The 24,074-nt window shown below is 38.2% G+C and overlaps 2 protein-coding genes across 2 annotated transcripts; both read left to right on the top strand.

The window, feature by feature from the left end:
• The first annotated feature begins 12,615 nt into the window (after positions 1-12,615).
• LOC121795023 lies at positions 12,616-13,500 on the top strand. The gene is made up of 3 exons (XM_042193455.1): positions 12,616-12,726; positions 12,817-13,116; positions 13,189-13,500. Exons 1-3 carry the CDS (start codon positions 12,654-12,656, stop codon positions 13,248-13,250), a joined length of 435 nt encoding a protein of 144 aa, XP_042049389.1. The 5' UTR covers positions 12,616-12,653; the 3' UTR covers positions 13,251-13,500.
• Positions 13,501-21,034: 7,534 nt separating this feature from the next.
• Positions 21,035-23,851, top strand: LOC121797308 (transcription factor MYB1-like). The gene is made up of 2 exons (XM_042196060.1): positions 21,035-21,393; positions 22,527-23,851. The coding sequence occupies exons 1-2, from the start codon at positions 21,108-21,110 to the stop codon at positions 23,312-23,314; spliced, it is 1,074 nt and encodes a 357-aa protein (XP_042051994.1). The 5' UTR covers positions 21,035-21,107; the 3' UTR covers positions 23,315-23,851.
• Positions 23,852-24,074: the final 223 nt, after the last annotated feature.

Here is a 24,074-nt window from a genome sequence, read left to right as displayed (position 1 = left end):
AACTTTCGAAACTAATATCTTAGCATGGAGATGGACCTCGTTAGTATACTTTCGAAACTATTGTTAGGGTTAGTATACTGAAAAGTATAAATGGTGACTTAAGATGAAATCTATATGGAACAACCTGAAGGTTTTGTAGTACCTGGACAAGAGAGAAAGGTTTGCAAAATGGTTAAGTCCTTTTATGGATTGAAACGAGCATCGTTGCTTAAAATTTGATAGTGTGGTGTTATCAAATGAATTTAAAATCAACGAAGGTGACAAATGTGTCTACATTAAGAACACTGATAATAGATACGTTATAGTGTGTCTCTACGTTGATGATATGTTAATCATGGGTAGTAACTATACGAAAACCATGTTAAAAAGAAACTTTGACATGAAAGATATGGGTCTAGCCGATGTGATTTTTGGAATGAAAAATTCTAATTCAAATGAATCATCTTGACATAATCTCATTATGTTGAGAAAGTACTAAAGAGATTCAACGCCTATGATGGCATGTCGGCTAAGACACCAATATAGCTCAATGTTCACTTGAGCAAGAACAAGGGCGAGCCCGCTGCATAAGAAGATTATGCACGGGGCATTGGGTGCATTATGCATTTGACTAATTGCACTAGACTTGACATTGTTTGCGTTGTGAACAAGTTGAGTCGTTACACGAGCAATCCAAACAAGGAGAGTTGGAAAGCTCTTGTAAGAGTTTTGAGGTACTTGAAATATACTCAAAATCATAGGCTATAATTCTCGATATACCCCCCGATACTTGAAGGGTACTGTGATGCGAACTGGATATCCGATAACAAAGACTCACTTTGAACAAGTGGATATGTCTTTACTATTGGGGGGTACTGTCTCATGAAAATCCATGAAACAGACATGTATAGCTCGATCAACCATGGAATCGAAATTCATAGCTTTAGATAAAGTTAGTGAGGAAGCTGAGTGGCTTAAGAACTTCCTTGATGATATTTTATGGTGGTCTAAGCCAGTGCCTCCAGCGTTTATTCATTGTGATAGCTAAGCTGTTATATGAAGGACAAATAATGGCTTTTACAATGGTAAGTCCGGACATATTCGTCAACGATATAATACCATGAGACATTTGATCACAACATAGGTGATTACATTTGATTATGTGAAGTCATTGGGTAATCTAGCGGATCCGCTAACCATATGGTTAAATCGTGATCAAATGAATAAATTGTTAGAGGGAATGGGTTTAAAATCCATAAACTAAAGAATTGTCATAATGGTAACCCAACCATGATGACTGGAGATCCCAAGAACTTGGTTCAATGGAAAAACTAAGCTATGAGAGTTCGTGTGAAACACTCATCTATATCTATTCCCTAGAGAGCAATAAAGTGTTGAAAGACTAGCCTAGTGGTGAGGTTAAGTCTATGACTTTTAATGGTCCCTAAAGGATCTCGTTGAGAAGAAGTTCTCAAGGAGACCGAGTATGGCAAGATACTTAACGAAGAATCACCTATGTAAGTGTGATGTGGGGCCGCTTCAAACAATACACTTATGAATCCAGAGTGGTGTCCTAGGCCTGAAATGGACACAAAACGTGAGAACGGATGAGGTTGAGGTGTTTAGGTGTTAACATCATTGTTTAGGTGCATTCCGTGGAGAAATAGTTCAAAGCATCGCGCTACTAGTCCGCATGTGTATCCGATGGTGTTGACTATGGATGGTTCAAAGCCAAAAACTACCTATCCTTATGCTTACATACCTCTTGAGGGTTGAGCTTGTGTCTGCATACATATGCATTTGGCAATTTCCACTCATGTGGGGGATTGTTGGAATCGTGCTTGGTCAAACGACTTTGACTAATAATAAATGTTACAAGACATTTAATTTTGTGAAATTAAATACAATAGCGTCGATCTAAGTTCCGAGTAGATGACCGTAGCATATTCATTTTCTCAAATTCCCGGTGAGTGAGAAATAATATATTAAAATTAGTCATAATAAAGTTAGAAATGAGCTATGAGAAAAAAAATAAGGGATTAATTAACTAAGTGTTAATTATCCCACATCGGGGATGATAAATTCTTTGATGAAGTATTTAATAAGATGAATTATTATGTGTAATAATTATCGTGGAATAAGATGGGTGACAAAGCCCACACGCGCGCGCCACCGCCGCCCGCCCACGAGCCGCACACCGTGCCTCGTGCCCCGTGCACCGGGCGCTGTGTGCCTTGTGCCTTGGTCTTTGGGTGGTCTTTGGGCTGTTATTTGGAGCTGGTCGTTGAGCGTGGTTCAAGCCCCGCTTGTTCCTTTTAGACCAACTCAAACTCCACACTATCCCCGACGGACCCCGACTCATGGTGGTCCCGGTCCACGTTAGGTCCCCGCTGGACCCCGATGCATAACGGGAGACAAAAGGTCCCCGATGGACCCCAACGGTCCATGGTGTATCCCGTCGTATAGTGTGTCCAGATGCATCGTGTCTCTTCAGCTCCCAACGGCTAGTGCACCAGTCAGTAACCCCCGGCGGTTACGGTCAATGGCCTTGATGACAGACATTATGTCTATTGACTCCAGCAACCCCTGCGGGTGGACTTGTTCTATAAATAGGCATGCATCCATTGTATTCAAAACACAACAAACTCAAGCATTCTTGCATACACGCTATCTCCCTCTCTGCATAATCTTCCCGTCGAAGCTCTGCCCCCGCCTTACTCCCGTTCGCCGGAGCTCTGCTGATAGCAGTGCTGCTACTTCAGAGACGAAGCCGTTTTATCTTTGGGGACGACATGCTAAACCGAGAGCACTACCGGGGAGTATCTCGTCTTGCGGAAAGAGGACTCCTCGACTCTGCTTACATCTTTACGGTTTATTGTTTCGAACTGTTCTTTGTAATTTCAATTAAGTTTATTTCCGTTTAATTTCTCCATTCTTCATTGGGTTGTATCACAGTAAATTTTCAACCAACACAATTTCTCTCTCTCTCTCCCCTATTTTTCATGTTCTAAATTTGTGATCTAATGCTCTTCCCTCTCCCTTTGCTTTTTAATTTTCTTAAAAGGGTGATTTTAGTTCACTAAGGATTTCAGGTGCATGAGATAAGATCTCTGAAATTAAGGTATCAATATAAAAAATTAAATAGATTCATTATCATTATTTCTTAGTTGTATAATCATAATACTAATAATGTAATTTTATTTCCTTGCACATCTGGACTAATGAAATATTGAAGAAAATACATTCAATACCAACATTGGGAAAATGAAATTCATCTTGTTTATCACGTTTTCACAGTATCACATGTGCTGACAACTTTTTTTTCTAAAACAATATAATATAAAAGTAATCCAGAAATTGCAACAATTATAAAAGAAAAAAAAACAATCACAGCTTCACAAAATCCCACCAAAAGGGTACTATAGTAATTTCAACCAACTGCCACTTTTAAGTAGTATAGATAGTGTAATTATCCCTAGTAATACTGGTATTACTTTAGTTTACTAACAAGAGGCTACTTTGTATGGTGGAATAAAATAACAATTCTACCTCTATTTCATTTTTGTTTGGTATATTTTTCATTAAGAATTACTATTCTATTTGGAATCACCGTTCCATTCCATATGGGAATAGTACTTCCTTCAGATTTTAACAAAATAATAAAATATATTATTTTATATTTAAATTCAATATCACTCAATTTTATAATTTTTAAATTTTATAATAAAATCAAATTTTATAATTGTTAATTATTAAAAAAATCCATACACACACATTGCACACACACTATGCACACTATACACACACGCACACACTACACACATTGCACACACCACACACACTACACAATTTCATTCCATTTGTATTCCTTATATTCATCAAGCACAAGAATGGAATGGAATCCCCATTCCATTCTCACCCTTATTCCATTCCCATATCCATTCTATTCCCTCCTTATTTCATTCCTTCATAACAAGAATCTCCTAAAAGTTATTGGACGAGGCATTATGTTTTTATGTATTTCTTTTCTTTCTTTTTTATATTTCTATTAAGTTGATAATTAAATTTTTAATTAGTTATATTTGTAACAAAAGGAGCAAAAGTTAGTTTAATAATATCTGTGTAATACTGGTAATTTTTTTAATACACCAAAAAACTAAATTAAACTGAATTTGAAATTAAAAATGAATTATGGAATTAAGATTGAAATTATATAACAGAATTAGGGGATTCAATCATCATTTTTAAATATATATATATATATATATATATATATATATATATATATATATATATATATATATTTAGGGATGTATTCATATCCTTTTTCTAATTATTGTTCAACCTTCTCCTTAAATCTCAGCCCCACGATTTTGTGATCTGATAGCCGAGATACATGCTCCTTTTATTAATAAAATTATTATTTTAATTCAAAAAGGGCAGATTTGGTATTAGAAATTAAGTCAGTTTCCTTCCATGATTTACGTTATATATTGTTCCTAAATTCAAGGCTCCCATGATTTGATTTCCTTAATTAATTATCTTAATCTAAACTACATCTTTCTACAATTAAATTTTTATAGCATATTATAATTAAATAGCACGTAAATCGCTGAAATTGAAAGCGTAACAAATATTAATTTTTGAGATATACTACATACTTTCTTTTATTTAGCAATCCATCATCAAAATTCGTTTAGATATCATCTCAGCTAGGAAGTAGTTTTAACTGATAAACATAATGTACATATATTACTCTGTAATGGGTTTTTTTGACTCAGTAATGGACGATTTATGATCTGTAATGTATATGTTTGCTGAGCCGTTTTTTGTGATTGGTCGTGTTTGATTGTTCGGCGCACGTTTCATGTATTCCCAAAGGGTTTAGCAATCCTTGGAGCTAGGGTGTAGTATGTAGTAAGTAACAAAACCGTCGCCAATGTCCACGAGTTTCAGTTATTCATCTAGGGTTTAGATATCATCTCGGCTAGGGAGTAGTTTTAATTGATAAACATAATGTACATATATTACTCTGTAATGGTTTTTTTTTTACTAGGTAATGGATGATTTATGATCTGTAATGTATATGTTTGCTGAGCCGTTTTTTTGTGATTGGCCGTGTTTGATTGTTCGGCGCACGTTTCATGTATTCCCAAAGGGTTTAGCAATCCTTGGAGCTAGGGTGTAGTATGTAGTAAGTAACAAAACCGTCGCCAATGTCCACGAGTTTCAGTTATTCATCTAGGGTTTAGATATCATCTCGGCTAGGGAGTAGTTTTAATTGATAAACATAATGTACATATACTACTCTGTAATGGTTTTTTTTTACTAGGTAATGGATGATTTATGATCTGTAATGTATATGTTTGCTGAGCCGTTTTTTTGTGTTTGGTCGTGTTTGATTGTTCGGCGCACGTTTCATGTATTCCCCAAGGGTTTAGCAATCCTTAGGGCTAGGGTGTAGTATGTAGTAAGTAACAAAACCATCGCCAATGTCCATGAGTTTCAGTCATTCATCTAGGGTTTAGATATCATCTAGGCTAGGGAGTAGTTTTAATTGATAAACATAATGCACATATATTACTCTGTAATGGTTTTTTTTACTCAATAATGGACGATTTAATTATTATTCACAATCACTTAACTTACTGTGCATTATTATTCCAGTTCTATTCATTAATCAGCACATTTTGTACATTATTCGGTTAATTACATCCATTATGTTTTTTAGAGTCTATGATCGCATAACTCTATATACAATATCTATTCAGTTTGTTGTACATTATTATTAAAATCCAGTTAACTAACACTACATTATTTTCTACCTATTTTACATTATTAAGGAGTGGCGTGTCATTATTCGGTAATTTACATCAATTATAGATTTTGCGTTGATGAAATCATACACTAATACCAAAATATGATTCTGTTTGCAAGAAACACACTACATATTGTTCAAAACATACCAAGCCATAAGTCGGCTAGATTAAATGTGTTTAGAACCCAGTAGGATAGGTATCTCGGAATTTCCTTTATATTGAAATGCAGGATAGCTCCGAAACCTAGTTCTCGAATGGCTTCCTTCTGCCGTGGAGTTAGGCTTTTTAAACAATTAAGGAACTCGGATGGGGTCGGTTTTCTCTGCTTTGCCTCTTCATGAGCGGTATTCGTCTCGGCCCTTTGCTCAGCCAATCTCTCTCGGAATTTGTGCGCAATCGCAATTGGAATAACATCATCGACCGCTTCGTCAATGTCCAATCTAGGCTGCTTCGCTGCTGTCCAACATACGACATCAGAACATGATTATAATCAAAGGTATCAATATTGTACCGCATTTATATTAGATAATGCATAATACTTGATAAATAATGTATACAAGCAATCAAATAATGCACAACGGAATATTGCATTCACCCATTTACAACCTCTCTATTAAACTAGCAAGCCATTGCTTACAATAATTCAAAAATGCACGCCACTACTCCAGGAATTCTAAATGCAAATGCAATAGATTGCTCACCTGCAGCCTAGGTTGGTTGACTTTTTAAAGGTCGGCCTCTCTTCGTCATACTGGATCTGTGAGACGAATTAAAAATCAAAACCCGATAACATTTCCTCTACATGATCGCCCAATACACAATTGTAAACCAGTAAATAACTACAAATTCAATAATAGACAGAACCCTAACAAAAATGAACTCGATTTTAAGATTAAAGAAAATATCGAACAAAACGAGTTTGAAGACCGTGATTTTTTGGGAGAAATTATTGAATCGACGAGTAGGTGATGTGTAGGCGGTGAAAATCGGTGATGAACAGTGGGTATTACCAAATAATAAACCATTTAAACCCTACCTTGTTGTCGCCTTCAACTGGATGGTCGCGCTCCTTAGTGAGGTTTTGACTGTGAAACGACGCTGGAGGTTGATTTAGGGCAAAAATCGACGGTGTTGTTGATTTCCGGTGGCTTGTAGTTGCGGCTAGGCTTTGGAAATTGGGGTGAATTAGGGGAGACGAATTTCAGTCGTGGATTGAGGGGTGAGACGGTTGGAGTGAGAGAGAGAGAGAGAGTGAGTAGATGGAAAGTCTACTGAAAATTTCGCTTAATTCTCGCTCCTTCCGTTTTGAAACGTCTATGATTCAATGTTGTTTTACAATTATACCCATATAATGTACAGATTATGCCTAATAATGCAACACGTATTCATTTATCAAAGTTTAATCTAGTCCGTCCATCCACCTAATCTAATGGTTGATTTTATGTAGGAACTTAACACTTAGGGAGCAATAGGACCTTAATGCTCTCATATATATATATATATATATATATATATATATATATATATATATATATATATATATATATATAGGGCTGTGATCAATACCAAACCAGTCTTAAACCTTAAACGCCGAACAACATCATTATAAGACAACTTGGAGTTCATTATAATGAACTAATAACAAACTTATAATGAACTTCAGATCTTTATATTATGTTAGATGATGTCATTGTTTTTAAATCTTTGAATTCCCTATAATGAACTACAAATAAAATTATAATGAACTCTGCGTTGTTTTATAATGATGTGTTTAGTGTTTAGCGTTTAAAATTAGTTTGGTATATAAAACAACTCTATATATATATATATACCAAACACTTAATTGTTCAGCTAATTAGTTAATTTCTCAAAGAAATGATTATATTTTTTACGAAACACTTAATTTAAATTTGTTATAGCTCTTTGGAGAATAAATAAATTTGTTAACCCAATAGAAGTAGAAGTTCATATGTTAGAACCAGGGAAATTTTAAATATTATTTGCTATGATTTTAATTTATTAAATTTGAATTTCATATTAGTATTTTTTGGTATATTTAGAAAAACTATTTTGCAAACTTGCATTATTATACTTCCTCCGTCCACGATTACAACTCCATATTTGACATGACATGGGTTTTAAGCAATACTCCGTAGAATAGAATGTGGGTGGAAAAATGTTAGTGTAAGATGAGTCCTACTTAGTTTTATAATGAAACGTGGTGAGATAAAGTTAGTGGAATATGAGGTCCACTACTAAAAATGGTAAAAAGTAAATGAGACTTTTATTAGTGGACGGGCGAAAATAGCAAATTAGTTAGGACGCTTATTAGTGGATGAAGGGAGTAAGTAAATGTTGTAAAATTGTTGATTGAAATTAAATACTTTAGATATGTAAGTATAATCCTAACAAAATACTACTGTTGTAGTATTATGCAGATATTATTAAACTAACTTTTGCTTCTTTATAAAAATATGATATAAAGCTATTTGAAATTTTAATTATCAAAGAAATAGAAATATATAAAAAAAAGGAAGGAAAAAAACACATAAAAAAAAGAATGTGGCGTCTTTTATTATCATACTTAGAGTTGGGTAAGTACGGTATACCTTACTGAAACCACCATAACGTCAATTCGGTATGCGAAAAATTCATACATTTACCTTACCATAATTTTCGGTATACCAACTTCGTTATGACGAAATTCCATACCGATATCATACCTCATTTTCAGTATACCGTACTTTTATGGTATACCTGATTTTCAACATCAATGAAAATAGATAATTTGAATTTTTAGAATATTATTTATATTTTATAATTTAAAAAATATATTAAATATATTTAATTCATAATTATATTTATATGTCACAATAGATTTTATAATTTAAAAATATATAAAATATATTTTGTATATAATTATATTTATATTTTACTGTATATACCAAATTTCGGTATACAACCGGAGGGGAGCCGCGGCGCATGGGGGACAGCCGAGTACCCGGCGGAGCCGTGTGGCGGGCGGCGGGCAAGACGGCGGTGCCGCGGTGGTCTATTGCGAGCCGTGCAACCGCTGCAGCAATATTTTCTTTAATTTTTTTAAAATTTTTATCTATAAAATATATTTTTTTAAATTTTATCTATAAAATATCTATTCCCAACTCATTTTTTTCATTCCATTCCATTCTATTTATTTTTGTTCAATTAATTTTGTTCTAGCCCAATTAAAATATACTAACAATTAAAAAAATATGAGGCGTGGTTGGACAAGTTTTATGTGGCTGAGGTATGATTGTAATGGCTAGGTGGACAAGTTTTTTTTTTTTTTTTTTGTGGCTGAAGCATGGTTGTTCCACTATTGTGGACACTCTAAGATGACACATTTCGTGGATTGCACGAAATTTTAGGAATTATTGGTTAATGTGTTTAATTATAGAGAAAAAATGGGTGTACGTATTAACTTAACAACCCTTGAAATCCTAGTCGGCTTGGAACATAGATTGATAACTATAAGATAGTTATTAATGGATTACCTCTTTTTTGCTTGTGAACTCCCCTTGTTATTTACTCACTTTTTTGTTTTAAAATTTAATACTACTATTAGACAATAATTTTTCTACGCTTGTCTGAAAGAAGTCAAGTTGCACTAATTAGATCTTAACATCATTAAGATCTTAACATCATTATTTACGTGGATACATACTCTTGGTTGCTATTTACTACATTAGCCTCACACGCTTGAAAGTATAGCTCAGTAACATACAAGTCACATTTGTTATTGTCAAATTTTGATTTGTTTAGCTATTGTTGGTAATTTAACTATTCATAATTGTTTTTCACATTTCCGATTTTCCCAGTTATTTATTATTGTTGTTGTTGTTGTTCCTCATTGAGTTATTTATAGTTAGGTATTTTATTTATTTTCAAATAATTTTTTTCAAGAAAATAAAATTATTATGTTAGATAATGGACTAATTACATAATACTCCAATTTGTTTATTTTTTCATAGTATATGGTATGACACCCGTATTTGAAGTTTGAATGTTCATTTCATAACTACATCACATTGAATATTCTAAGAAAATATATAAAAAAAATTGCAAAGCACAATATCTCTAGAAAAAAATCGATAAGTCTCAATTAAAATTTGAGACCGCATCAATATGAAAAGTAAGAACCGTCCATTAGTGGGAAACATCAAATCGTGCAGGCACCAACACGTTTCAACAATAGTAATGAAACAAATGGTAACAAACACCACATTTTAATTAGAATAAGGGTTATTTGTCTCAAAATACATAAATTTTTAACCTTTTTTAATTTTCTCCAAACTTTTTATTTTTAAATCTAAATACATGAACTTTGAGTTTTTCTAATTTTTCCCCAAAAATTATTTTTTGGTAATTTTTGTGATTAAATACACGAACTCCATGATTAACTTTATGAAATAATATTCGACAAGACAATCCAATCAAAGAAAATTAATTATACGGTAATTGGGTATAAGTTCTCATGTTCAAATCCCTGAAGTAATAACATGAGTATTTTATCCTTTATGCGCACCGGATATTATAACGTTTTTTGAGACACATTGAAATTTACCATGATTTATCACCTCAGAGCATCCACTATGGGACCGCCCCCGCCGGGCGATATTATAACGTTTTTTGAGACACATTGAAATTTACCATGATTTATCACCTCAGAGCATCCACTATGGGACCGCCCCGCCTATAGCCCGGCGGGGGCGGTCCCGAGGCGGTTTATAGTGGGGGAGGTGTCAGCCCCCGGGGCGGACGACGATTTTGGGGCGGTGGGGGGCGGACAGGCGATGGGAGGGCGAGGACGCACCGGGCCGTCCGTTCGCCGCGCCTATATGCGCGCCGGCCATAGTGACTGGCGATCGGCGCGACGGCGGTCAACTCGAATTTTTTTTTATTACTTCCCTCTATAAATACCACTCTCCACCCCCTATTTTTTCACAATTTTCACAAAATCCCTCCATTCAATCTCTACACTTTCACTCTCTATAAAATGCACGGTGGAGATGACGAATTACCCTTTTGCAATACAACGAATATTCGGGTCCAATTACCTTGTTTTCTAATTATTTACATTGCGATGATTTTAATTATACTTGATTGAAACAAAAAAACATTTTAAAATAAAAATTGATTATAAAATTTGGGGGCTATTGGAAGTGTCCACCATAGTGGCGGAAACAAAATTTTGGGGCTATGGACAAAAAACCTGAGGCTATGGACAAAAATTGGGGCGGGGCTATTGGGGTGTCCGTCTTATAGTGGACACCCTTACTCTATTGGAGTCGGGGCGGTATGGAGGGACCTTTGGAGCGTGGGAATCGTCTTTTTTTAGTATTAAAAATATTAACAAATTAATTTTAAAGTGTAGGGCCCATCGAGTTTTTTTTTCCTCAAACACCATCACGGCGGGGGGTTAAGGCTGACCCCCAACCTGTATATATCAAAAATCATCAAAAGAACATACATCAACCAAACCCAAAAGTGACTCGGTCCGCACGAGAGATACAAATCACAAGAGCTAACAGAGCTACTATGGTATCCCCACAGACCGGGTACTAACCATCTAACTAACAAGAAAACAAACATAACAAAGCTATACATCAAAATAATAACAAGGATGATGGCCAGATGTTGGCCAAATCCAAAGGAAAATAAAAAACCATAAATCAAAACCACGAACCATGTGAAGTAGTCATCCATCTCGATATCTGAATCTGAAGTTTGGATAGCCCAACTGGTCCATCCTCACGAGCGACTTCAAATACCGAGGCGCTGAATCTGCATCAAAGAAGGTGATGGCAGGGGTCTGGACCCCCCTACCTGCCAAAAAATCGGCTGCCCGGTTGCCCTCTCGATAGATGTGAGAGAACATGACCTGCAGCTGTGAGATCAAAGTGCGAATGCGAGCCATGTGGTGTCTCACATCCGCCGCTCCTCCGCGTCCTGAAGTGAACACCGAGACCACTGCTGCTGCATCCATCTCGACCCAAACCTGCAAGGAGAACTGCATAGCCAATGTCAACTCGTGAAGAAGAGCTAAAAGCTCCGCCTCGAAGGCCGACCCAGCTACGAGAGGCGTACAAAAGGCCCCCAAGAGAGAACCGTTTGAGCCCCGAACCACTCCCCCACCGCCTGCCTGTCCCATCGAGGTGATAAAGGCCCCATCGGTGTTCAGCTTCACCCAAGGATCGTCGGGTGGATGCCAAAGCACTTGCAGGGACCTCAGAACTCGCCGGCGAGGAGGAGCAAAAGGCATGAAGTCGACAGCCGGGGTGCAACCGCGCCAATGAAGGAGGACAAGTATGCCCGCCGCCACCAACGTCCGCAAATGCCGAACAACCTGCCAAATAACATGGGAAGAACGGAAAGAAATGCCGCGGTGCTTGCAGCTATTCCTCTCCGTCCAGATAAACCAGTATACCAAACAGGGAATAATGAAGCTGATGTGCAAGGCGGTGGCCCTGTGAGAGGACCTCCACCAAAAACCTAATCTAAGTGCAATATCAGTGCACGTGTGAATGTGTGTGCTAAGGTAAGGGAACCAGCCATCGAAGCAATCCCAAACCGATCTCGCCAGAGGACTCGACACAAACAATCGAGTTGTGGCTCTAAATTTTCATACTATAATCTAGTCACAATACCCCTAAATTTAGTCAAATTATATGAACTCTCATTAAAAATTTAGTCAATATTCTTGTGTATCACATTTCTGTCTCATATATTGCCATATATAAAGAGGAAGGCAATTCGTAAACCTAAATAAAGCCAAGAACAAAAGGCAAAGGAAAAAATAAGCATCCAAAGGAAAGAATGGTTTCTGCAACGAGAATGCCATTGATTCTCTTCTTCGCTTTCTCTCTCCTTGTACAAGGAATATTAGGTGGTATGTGTAGGATTGAAACAAATTCAGTTTTTTATTTTGGCATGAGAAATTAAAAAAAAAATGGTTTGGTTGTAATTTATTGTGATTCAGGTGATGTGATCTGCGAGAATTTGCCGACGAAGCTGTGCTCGTTCGCGATCGCGTCGTCGGGGAAGAGGTGCGTGTTGGAGAACTACACGTGCAAGACGTCGGAGGTGGTGGTGGAGAGAATGTCCGGATACCTCGAGACTGATGACTGCGTCAAGGCATGCGAAGTCGATCGCCGATTCGTCGGAATCTCATCCGACGCCTTCTTGGCGCCGGACTTCGCCGCACGCCTCTGCTCTGATTCTTGTTATCAGAATTGCCCTAACATTGTCGACCTCTATTTCAACCTCGCTGCCGGAGAAGGTGATTTTGCTTTCTAATTCTACCCTCTTTTTTTTTTTGCTATGCATTAATTTTGCTTTATAAATTGTTCAGGTGTATTTCTGCCATCTCTCTGTGAGAAGCACAAGACAAATCGTCGCCGTGCGTTGCTGTAGATTTCGAGCAACGGTGGTGTCGTAGCTCCTGCCCCAGAACCTTTCTAAAATCATTTATCATCATAATTCTTTGAATTATTGTATACATTGTACTGGTGATTTTGTGGGAGACTCCTCTCAAAAAAATTTCCTTCCACATCATCACAGCCCTCTCCTCCCATAAGCCTTTCAATTTAATTCATTTTAATTGTTATTGTTTATCAAATATAAAATGTAATGAATTGTATATATAGAATAGAAATAAAAAAAATTTAAGAATGAAAAATTCGGGACAACTCTCACTCGGCGCTCGCGATAACCCTCCCATGGCTCGGTGGCAGCAATAGGAGCCTTCCCAACCGCCGTCCCGCACGGCGGTGGGAACAGTGGCGAAGTCAAGATTTTTACGATGGGGGCCCAAGTCACGGTTAATAATTATAGGGTTTATTCGATGTACGTGACATCGGGAGTTCGAATAATCAATATTTTAAATTTTTATGTAAGTATAATAGATGAAAACGAATATTTTATGATGTTTTAATGTCCACCATAAAAAAATATAAACAAACATATAAATTTTACAAGTAGAATAGAATATTTTTTTTCTTTAATTATAAGTATAATGATGGAAGACAACAATTATGAAGTGATAAAATTTAAATTAACATTGTTGGAAAAACAAGTAGCCGCCCATCTTCATTACATTAGGGTACCTAGAACATTATTAATGTTGGAGAGTTCCTAGTTGTATGGTTCCAATCCTCATTTATGAGTGTATATGAAGAGTCTCAAAATCCCTATAAATACTAGGGTGATGAGTCTCTCAAATCATAAAACAAAAATACGAACAATTTATCTCTTCACTTCTACTTTCAATATGCCTAACCGATCTTCTTACACCTCTCTCGATTACCATCTTTAAGATGGTATCAGAGCAGGATTTCCCTTTTTGGGACTCAGAAAAACTTCATCATAGTCCCGGATATACCTTTCCCGACCTTTTTTAAAACCTGCAAAACCAACCAAAACCAAACCATGTCAGATTCTGACACGGAAGAATCAAAACCAGCCCAAACAGAATCCATGACAGATCTGGCAACACAATTTGCCGAATTTCTGAAGTTCATGGAAAGCAAATCTGGAAACAAATCAGAAAACTCCAAAACAGACAACACTTCCCCAAAGAAGCAGTCAACCCAAATAGAATATTTGGGTGAAGTCAAGGTGGAAATCAAACTCAATGGGGATAATTATCCTCTTTGGGTCAATCTTATGGAGAGAGCCATTAGAGGAAGAGGACTGATTTCTCACATATCAGGAGTTTCAGATCCTCCTTCATCCGACGATCCCGGCTACTCGAAATCGCTACTGGACTCGCTACTGGTAAGAAGAGAAGCTGAAAATGACAAAGTTCTCAAACCTGAGCCAGAGCAATCTGGAATCGCTACTGGACTCGGAGCATTCGACCGAAGCCGACCTCTTCCGTCACCGGCGATCCGATTCCCATCAAACCAGAAACCAGATGAAGATAAAAGCAAATTAATATGCTCTCACTGTGGAGGAAAGAAGCATACACATGAAACTTGCTTTCACCTCCACGGCTATCCCGATTGGTGGCAGGAGATGAAGCGAAATCGACAGAACGGGAAGCGAGGCGGATGGAGTGGCGGAGGCGGCACCGGCGGCACTGGCCGTGGGAGAGCAGCAGCGGCGGTAGCAGGTGGCTCGGTTCCCACCTTCGTCGACGGAATCACGGGCGGCGTCGGCACTAGCTACACGGCGACCACACCTCCACCACTTCAACATCTCAACATCGGCCGTGGGAAGAATGCGGCAGGTGGCTCGGTGAAATCCAAGGAGGAAGATGGAGTGGGGCGGCTAGGACTTTCTAACCTACAACCCTCTTTTTTGCAAAAAACACCCCCAATTCCTTTTTTATCTCCAAACTTAACCCCACCCAAAAAGATCCCACCCCAAACAAACCTGTATTCTCAAAAATCACCCCAGCTGGCCGAAAATATCCATAAAACCCCTCCAAGTTTCGAAAAATCAGAAAATAGACCCCAAAAATTCGAAATTTTGTCCTCCATCAAATGCACAAACTCGTTTCAAGCCCTAGCCTACTCATCATCCTCACATGTAGGACCTAAAGATTACCACTGGCTTTTTGACTGTGGGGCAACAGACACCATGTCCTTTGATGCATCAGATTTCCTTGAAATTTCCCAATCCACGAAACATTATGTCCAAACAGCCAATGGGGAATTAGCACAAGTAAAGGGGGCAGGCACTATCAATATCTCACCGAGTCTTTGCCTCTCGAATTGTCTTTATGTCCCATCTTTGTCCCACAAACTCTTGTCTATTAGTCATGTGACAAAAGAGCTCAACTGCAAATTACTAATGCAACCTCGTTTTTGTATGTTATAGGATATCAAAACGGGGACGATAGTTGGGCGTGGCACTGAGCGGCATGGACTGTACTACGTGGATGAGATAGCCCAACAGAGTACTGCGATGCTGACTCATGGACTGACTGACAGACAGATTTGACTCTTGCACCGCCGGTTAGGGCACCCATCTATAGGGTATCTTCACCTATTGTTTCCTGAGTTAGTTTCTTCTTCGTATGTTTTGAACTGTGAAACTTGTGTTTTGGCAAAAAGCCATAGACATTCCTTTAAACTGAACAACACAAGAGAAAAATTTCCGTTTACCTTAATCCATTCTGATGTTTGGGGTCCTGCCCCGGTTACTGGTGGACAAGGGTTTCGATATTTTTTGCTATTTATTGATGATTTTTCTCGCATGACTTGGATTTATTTTTTGAAAACAAAATCAGAAGTTTTTGAAAAATTCACCGAGTTCTATAGTCTTGTCCAAACCCAATTTCACACCAAAATCCGAATTCTTAGATCTGATAATGGGCGGGAATATGTGAACTCTAGGATGCAATCTTTCTGTACTGAAAACGGCCTTGTTCATCAAACCTCTTGTGCATACACACCAGAACAAAATGGGGTCGCAAAGCGAAAAAATCGATACATCCTTGAAATCACCCGAGCCCTCTTACTCGAGTCCAACATCCCAAAATCCTTTTGGCCGGAGGCTGTCGCCACTGCTGTATATCTTCTTAATCGTCTTCCTACAGGTATCCTTAGCTTTAAAACTCCCTTAGAGGTTTTTTCTTCCCATAACTCAGTCCCTTCCTCCCTTCACCTCGATCCCAAAATCTTTGGATGTAATGTGTTTGTTCATATTCCAAAACATGATCGGGATAAATTCTCACCTTGTGCGGTCAAATGTGTTTTTTTGGGATATGGAAAAAATCAGAAAGGTTACCGTTGCTACGACCCTTCCACAGATCGCATGTACACTACTATGAACTGTGACTTTGTTGAGAGTGAATACTTCTATAGCCAATCTAGCGGTCAGGGGGAGAGAGAGTCAGCAACCTCGGGGTGTGACGCACTACATTGGCTACCTTTTTGGGGAGAGATCATTCAGGGGGAAGACGAGACCAACCAAACTGGCATGGTAGACCAAAATCCTGTCACAAAAGTCGGTCCAACAGAGGAAGTTAGCAATACCACCGGGCAGTCGGATCCCCAAGAACAGAACATGCAGCTTCAGGACACTACCGGGCTATCTGACCAGTCTTTGAATCCTGAGGTAAATGCTTCCAATCCCGATAATGGTACTACATCTGAAATACTAACAGTGACATGAGCAATACAGAAATCTCCGATGTAGAACATAATACAGGGCACTATGCATTACCCTATCGAAGCACAAGGGGCATTCCTCCTCGAAGATATTCGCCAGACTAGAAAGGACCGAAATCTCGGTACTCAGTGTCAAATCTGACACAGGGACACCTTACGGAAATGGCAAGGGCATTTGAAGCTGCACTTTATGAAGAAGAAGAAGAAATTCCACAGTCCTTTGAGATAGCAATGAAACACAAACACTGGATGGAAGCTATGAAGAAGGAGATTGATGCCTTGATCAAAAATGAAACATGGGAAAAATGTAATCTACCTCCGGGAAAGAAACCCGTAGGATGTCGTTGGATCTTCACTATAAAAAGACGAGCAGATGGTTCAATCGAGAGATACAAGGCAAGATTGGTGGCTAAGGGATATACTCAAGTGTATGGAGTAGACTTTGAAGAAACGTTCTCACCTGTGGCCAAACTAAATACAGTAAGAGCCCTTCTATCTGTTGCAGCATGCAAGGAATGACCACTATATCAGTTTGATGTTACAAATGCATTTCTTCACGGAGAGCTTGAGAAAGATAAAGAGGTCTACATGGAGGTTCCTCCAGGGTGTTATGCAGAATTTGAAAAAGGGCAAGTATGTAGGTTGAGGAAAACTCTTTATGGGTTAAAGCAGTCGCCTAGAGTGTGGTTTGGGAGATTTTGCCAGGCAATGTTCAAACATGGCTTTAAACAGAGCCATTCAGACCACACACTTTTCCTGAAGAAAAGGAACGACAAAATGACATGTTTGATCATTTATGTTGATGACATGATAATAACAGGAGATGATATCGAAGAAATCCAAAATCTAAAGAAGAGCCTATTCAGAGAGTTCGAGATGAAAGACTTGGGAGCATTGAAGTACTTTCTAGGCATTGAAGTGTTAAGATCAAAACACGGAATATTCCTAAGACAGAAGAAGTATGTACTGGATTTGCTAGCTGAAACAGGCCTATTAGACTGTAAGCCTGCTGAGACTCCTATGGTGCCAAATCATGGATTGAAGATTGTGGATGGAGCTAAGCCTACAAACCGTGAGAAATACCAACGGTTAGTAGGAAAGCTCATCTATCTTTCTCACACTAGACCTGACATCACATATGCAGTTGGAATTGTCAGTCAATTCATGCACCAACCTCAAGAAGATCATATGGATGTTGCTATGAGGATTGTTAGATATTTAAAGGGGACAACCAGTTATGGAGTGTTCTTAGGGAAAAATGATGACTTGGAAGTTGATGGTTACACCGATGCTGATTGGGCAAGCAATCCAATTGACAGAAAGTCCACTGGAGGATATTTTACCTTTGTTGGCGGCAACTTGGTCACTTGGAGGAGCAAGAAGCAGAAAGTTGTAGCCCTATCAAGCGCTGAAGCCGAATTTCGGGGGATCAGAAGTGGCCTGATGGAGATACTTTGGCTAAGGAGATTATTAACAGAAATTGGCTTTCCACCTACAAGGAAAAGTCAACTTTTTTGTGATAATAAAGCAGCAATCGGCATTTCAGAGAACCCAGTGCAACATGACAGAACTAAACATGTTGAAGTCGATCGTCACTTTATCAAAGAAAAGCTTGAAAGCGGCATTATAGAATTTCCATTTGTCCGATCAGAGGAGCAACTTGCGGACATACTGACCAAAGCGTTACATCCTAAAGTCTTCAAAGAATTTCTCGGCAAGTTGAGTATCGGAGATATCGTTTCTCAACTTGAGGGGGAGTGTTGGAAAAACAAGTAGCCGCCCATCTTCATTACATTAGGGTACCTAGAACAATATTAATCTTGGAGAGTTCCTAGTTGTATGGTTCCAATCCTCATTTATGAGTGTATATGAAGAGTCTCAAAATCCCTATAAATACTAGGGTGATGAGTCTCTCAAATCATAAAACAAAAATACGAACAATTTATCTCTTCACTTCTACTTTCAATATGCCTAACCGATCTTCTTACACCTCTCTCGATTACCATCTTTAAGAAACATAATTAATGATATAAAAGAAAAAAATAGAAATTATGTTGAAAAAATATAAAACAAAGAAAAGTAGAATCATTATAATACATAATGAAAAGAAAAGAGACATGATAGAAAGAGATGGAGAGAAAACATTCTATTGCATAATAGAAAGATATGACATAATAAAGAGAAAAGTTGAGATAAAAAGTCACCAAGGGGATTCAAAGTTGGGATCTATGGGTTGCAAAACAGCGTGTCCAACCAACTGCGCCGTTGAAATATCAAATCTATCAGAATTTGCATATACAATATATAGGTAAACGGAAAAATGATGTGGGGACCATGGGCCCCCTGGCCCAAACATGGCTTCGCCACTGGGTGAGAAGGCTTCCTATTGTGAATGCTTACGTTCCTTGTTTTTCGCTAGGATTTGCGGTCCAAATTTTCTTTATGACGTACAATCATTTTATAATGCTGCAATAAATAATGCAATATTGTTTAACATATTAGTGTCGCATAATGACTTTCAATGTCCAATAGTACTATTTCTTTAAATAAGAAGTAATATCATGAATCTAATATCACAAATATATTTAATAACAAATGTATAATAAGTGCCACATTTGATAAAAAATACTCTCTATGTCCCACAATAAGAGTCATACTTCATTTTTTTATTATAAATGGTAAGTAGGTCATAACCTACTTCCCTCATATTTTATTATAAAACTAATATAAAAAAGTGGGTCTTATATTTCACTAATTTTTTCAATCCACTATTATTTACATTTCTTAAAACCCGTGCCCACAATGAGAGTGACTCCTATTATAGGACAGAGGGAGTAGTATATTAAAATAAAGTTGTTACATACGATATTATGAATTTGTTCCAATTTTAAGAAGAGAATATTTTTATTACTCCTACATGGAGTAATATAATCATTTAAAAAATGAACACTTTTAATAGAAATAGAGTAGTAAACTCAAAAGTGAAATACTCTGCATTTAGTTAAGAGCATCCACAACCGTGCTCTTACCAGCGGCACGGTTGTGGGCCCGACCCCACTTTTTCTGCCTGCTCTCTGGCAAGAGCACAACACCCACAGCTGTGCTCTTCAGCAAGGACGAGCACAATTAATTTAAAAAATATTTCCATAATACTAAAATTCATTAAAAAACCACAATAAATATTACAAATTACAAATAAAATAAAAAAGACATAATTAAAATCCTAAAAATTAAAAATTACATAATTAAAATCCTAAAAATTAAAAATTACATAATTAAAATACTAAAAATTAAAAATTACATAATTAAAATCCTAAAAATTACACAATTATTGGGAAGGGACGGGAGGCCTAGGCTCCGGTGTCCACCCGTATCGCCCATCGGAGCCACCTTGGTCGTCGACCGGGTATGGCCGGTAGCCACCCGGAACGCCCGAATCTTGGGTGAGAAGAGGGGCCGAATAGTCCGTTTCCGGACTAGGAAACGGTTGTGAACCGAACCATTCGGGGTTCCAACTGTGGGAGCCGCTTGGGTTATCGTCGTGACCGGACATAGTGGTGTTGTAGGGTGTGAGAGAATGAAGATGAAAATGGATATGAGAGATTGAAGATGAGAATGGAGATGAGAGAATGATGATGAGAACTGTGTAGTTTGATGTGAATTTTTGGGAGTGAAATTGGGGGTATTTATAAATGAAAGTGTGTATTTTTGGGGTAAAAAAAATTAAAAAGTGGGAAAAAACGGTTATAAACGGATATAATTTTTTTAGGAAGTGAAATTTTTTTTTATTTTTTATCGGTTTTTTAATTAAAAATCGATTTTTTTTTAAAAAAATAATTTAAACACAACGGCTATGCCGTTGACGAATGAGGGCGCGCCACGTCAGCTGCTCGCTGGCACGGCGCTGCTCGATGCATCGAGCAGTTCCGTGCCAGCGGCGCGAGCACAACGGCGGCGGGTGGCGTCCGTGCCAGCGGCGCGGACCGCCGTGGCGACGGACGCCACCGTTGTGGATGCTCTAAGCCTTACTATGGCCCAACCATTGAGCCAATCTCTACAGTAGTAGTTTTGTTACTAAAAACAAACTTTCCTGCGAATTCATTACCAGTTTCAGACTCGAGTCCAATTCAGTAATCAATCAATTGCTACTTCTATGGAGCTCGATACTCAAGCAGCCGCAGAAATGTGCGGCGGAGACGACGACGACGAGAACTTGGTTGTGCTCGAGGACGGAGGTGGAGAGACCAAGAAATCACTCGACCGAGTTAAAGGGCCGTGGTCGCCTGATGAGGACGCAATGCTGAGTCAACTCGTTGGCAACTTCGGCGCCAGGAATTGGAGCCTCATCGCCCGTGGAATTCCCGGCAGATCTGGAAAATCTTGCCGCCTCCGTTGGTGCAATCAGCTCGATCCTGCCGTTAAACGCAAGCCCTTTACTGGTAATTCTCCTCGTCAGGTTCATTTTTAGGGTTAGGCGTTTCTCAATTTGTCTATTTTCATGCCATCCTATATGAATTGAAGCTACGGATTGAAATTAGAAACTGCATTTAGGTCAAATTATTATGTATAAGCTCAGATTGCATCCGATTTTTAATTTGATTCATCTACTTTAAATCAATGAAACTTGCGAGCTTATGTTTCCAATTTGTATCACCATTCTCAAAATAATGTGATTAGCTAATGTGGTGGAATACTGTTTCTTCGCTTAATCTACATATTCTTAGGTGGTGTTTGGTTTCCTAGATAAAATAGTATTACCAACATATAATCTAGAATTAAGTTGTATTAGAAATGAGTCACTCACCCCTTAAAAGGCCTCATAAGGGGGAGGGTTATCCACACTTATATAGAAGAGGGAGGGTAAGGGGGAGGGTTATCCACACTTATATAGAAGAGGGAGGGTTATCCACACTTATATAGAGGGTTATCCACACTTATATAGAAGAGGGAGGGTAAGGGGGGAGGGTTATCCACACTTATATAGAAGAGGGAGGGTTATCCACACTTATATAGAAGAGATAGGAGATAGGAGATAGGATCATCATCAAGCCGATGTGGGACAAGATATTAGAATTTTAACACGCCCTCTCAGTTGTGGGCCGGAATGACACATCGGACTTCCATCACGTGGGTAGGCAAGAGAAAAGATAAAGAAAATAAATTCCATCATCGACTTGGGCCCACTCTGATACCATATTAGAAATGAGCCACTCACCCCTTAAAAGGCCTCATAAGAGGGAGGGTTATCCACACTTATATAGAAGAGATAGGATCATCACCAAGCCGATGTGGGACAAGATATTAGAATTTTAACAAGTGAGATTATTTTAGTTTGAGGAATTGGCTATGACTAATTATCACATGATTACCCATCTAGGATTGAGTTGTGGGATTCAATCTCATGAACCAAACAAATAACATATTTAATCCCGAGATACAATCTTGCAAACCGAACATCCCCTTAGTAGAAACCGGCAGCATTTGTTTCAATCGCCGTCTTTGTGTCTTGAGTGTGCTGGTAATAAAAATGTGTGCGCTTTTTAATGGCTTATGTGGACTCAAATTCTTGCAGATGAAGAAGATAGAATCATACTCGAAGCTCATTCCACCCATGGGAATAAATGGGCTTCAATAGCGAGGCTGTTGCCAGGAAGAACAGATAACGCTATTAAGAATCACTGGAATTCCACATTGAGGCGTCGTTGCTTGGAGCTTGGCAAGTCTAAGTTGGAACCAGGCACTGCGGTGGAAGATACAAGTGCAGAGAAGTCAAAAGCATCTTCCGAAGAAACACCATCTTACGGAGATGCATACTCTGTTAAATCAAGTGAAGGTAAAGATGTCAGCTCCCTAGAACTTGTGGATGATAGTAACCTTTCGGACAAGGCTCGATTTGGAATTCAGTATATTGAGAGATCAAGAGGCCCTATGCCTTTATGCCGCCCTGTTGCACGCATTAGTGCATTTACTGTTTATAATCCAATTGATGGAACAGAGACTGCATGCCCATCCCCTTCACTCCCAGTTTCCAATTCAGATGCAGGGATGTCAAAGTTGCTTCAAGGAACCGGGAGTGAACTGAGTTTAATAATAGTCCCTCAGCAATGTGGCCATGGTTGCTGTGAAATATCTAATGGAATGGTACGAGTGAACTCTTTGCTGGGCCCAGAATTTATGGACCATGTGGAACCGCCATCCTTCACAAGCCATGAATTAGCTGAGTTGGCAGCTGATATAAGTAATGCTGCATGGTCTAAAAGTGGGTTGGAGAGCAGCAACATAAAAGCAATGGACAATATGGCCTGTGGGTTGCTATGTAGCAGCAGTATCAATGAACGAGGTGTCTTGGATAAAATGTAAAGATCAAAGAATGAGATAACGAGCATATCATCCCTGTTGCAGTTATCAGATAGAGTGAGTTGGCAGTCGGGGTCTGAATTGATGTGAGCAATACGAGTAAAACACAAAGTATCGAATTGCTCGACTACTAGAAGGATAAAGTTGTGACTATGATAAACAGGACAAATTTGAACTACTGAAGTTGGTTTGTGATTGTTGTGCTAGCAAGTAGATCATAAAATGGTTGAGTTGCGGAATGGAAGATTCACTTCTGCAGGTATATTTAGATAGCTTTTAAATCCATTTTCTCTATAGCTCGTTCTCTCTCTTTGTGACATAAGATTAGTTTAACTATTAGTTTGTTCATTAAACTGTGAAATCCCTTGTGCCTTAGGAATATTGCAGAATTTAACTTATCGTGGCTTCACCATAGATCACCGAGCATATTGTAATCTTCTAAGTTCTAATGACCTTGATTTTTATTTTTTTGCATTAGACAAGCACAATACAATATGTTTCAGTTTTCATGCTTCCAAACAAGATTTTTGTATTCGTTCATACACACTAGAGCTGCAAATTCAGTTGTTTCCTTCAAATTCTGATTAGGAATTTCCTCCATCCTTTGTGCTAGGTTCCATTTGATTGGATTAAATCTTTTAGTCTGCCTTCATCTATAGTTCATCACTGTATTTTTATTTAAGTATGTATGGCTAGTAATTTACCGTCAATAAAATGATTATTTGAATATGTATGGTTTTTTATCTACTCTCTTAATGGAATG

This window comes from Salvia splendens, chromosome 3, assembly GCF_004379255.2.
Source record: "Salvia splendens isolate huo1 chromosome 3, SspV2, whole genome shotgun sequence".
In the NCBI taxonomy this organism is placed as follows: Eukaryota; Viridiplantae; Streptophyta; class Magnoliopsida; order Lamiales; family Lamiaceae; genus Salvia; species Salvia splendens.
Note: the sequence above shows the minus strand (reverse complement) of the source record. Positions and strands in the feature narration are given on the sequence as shown.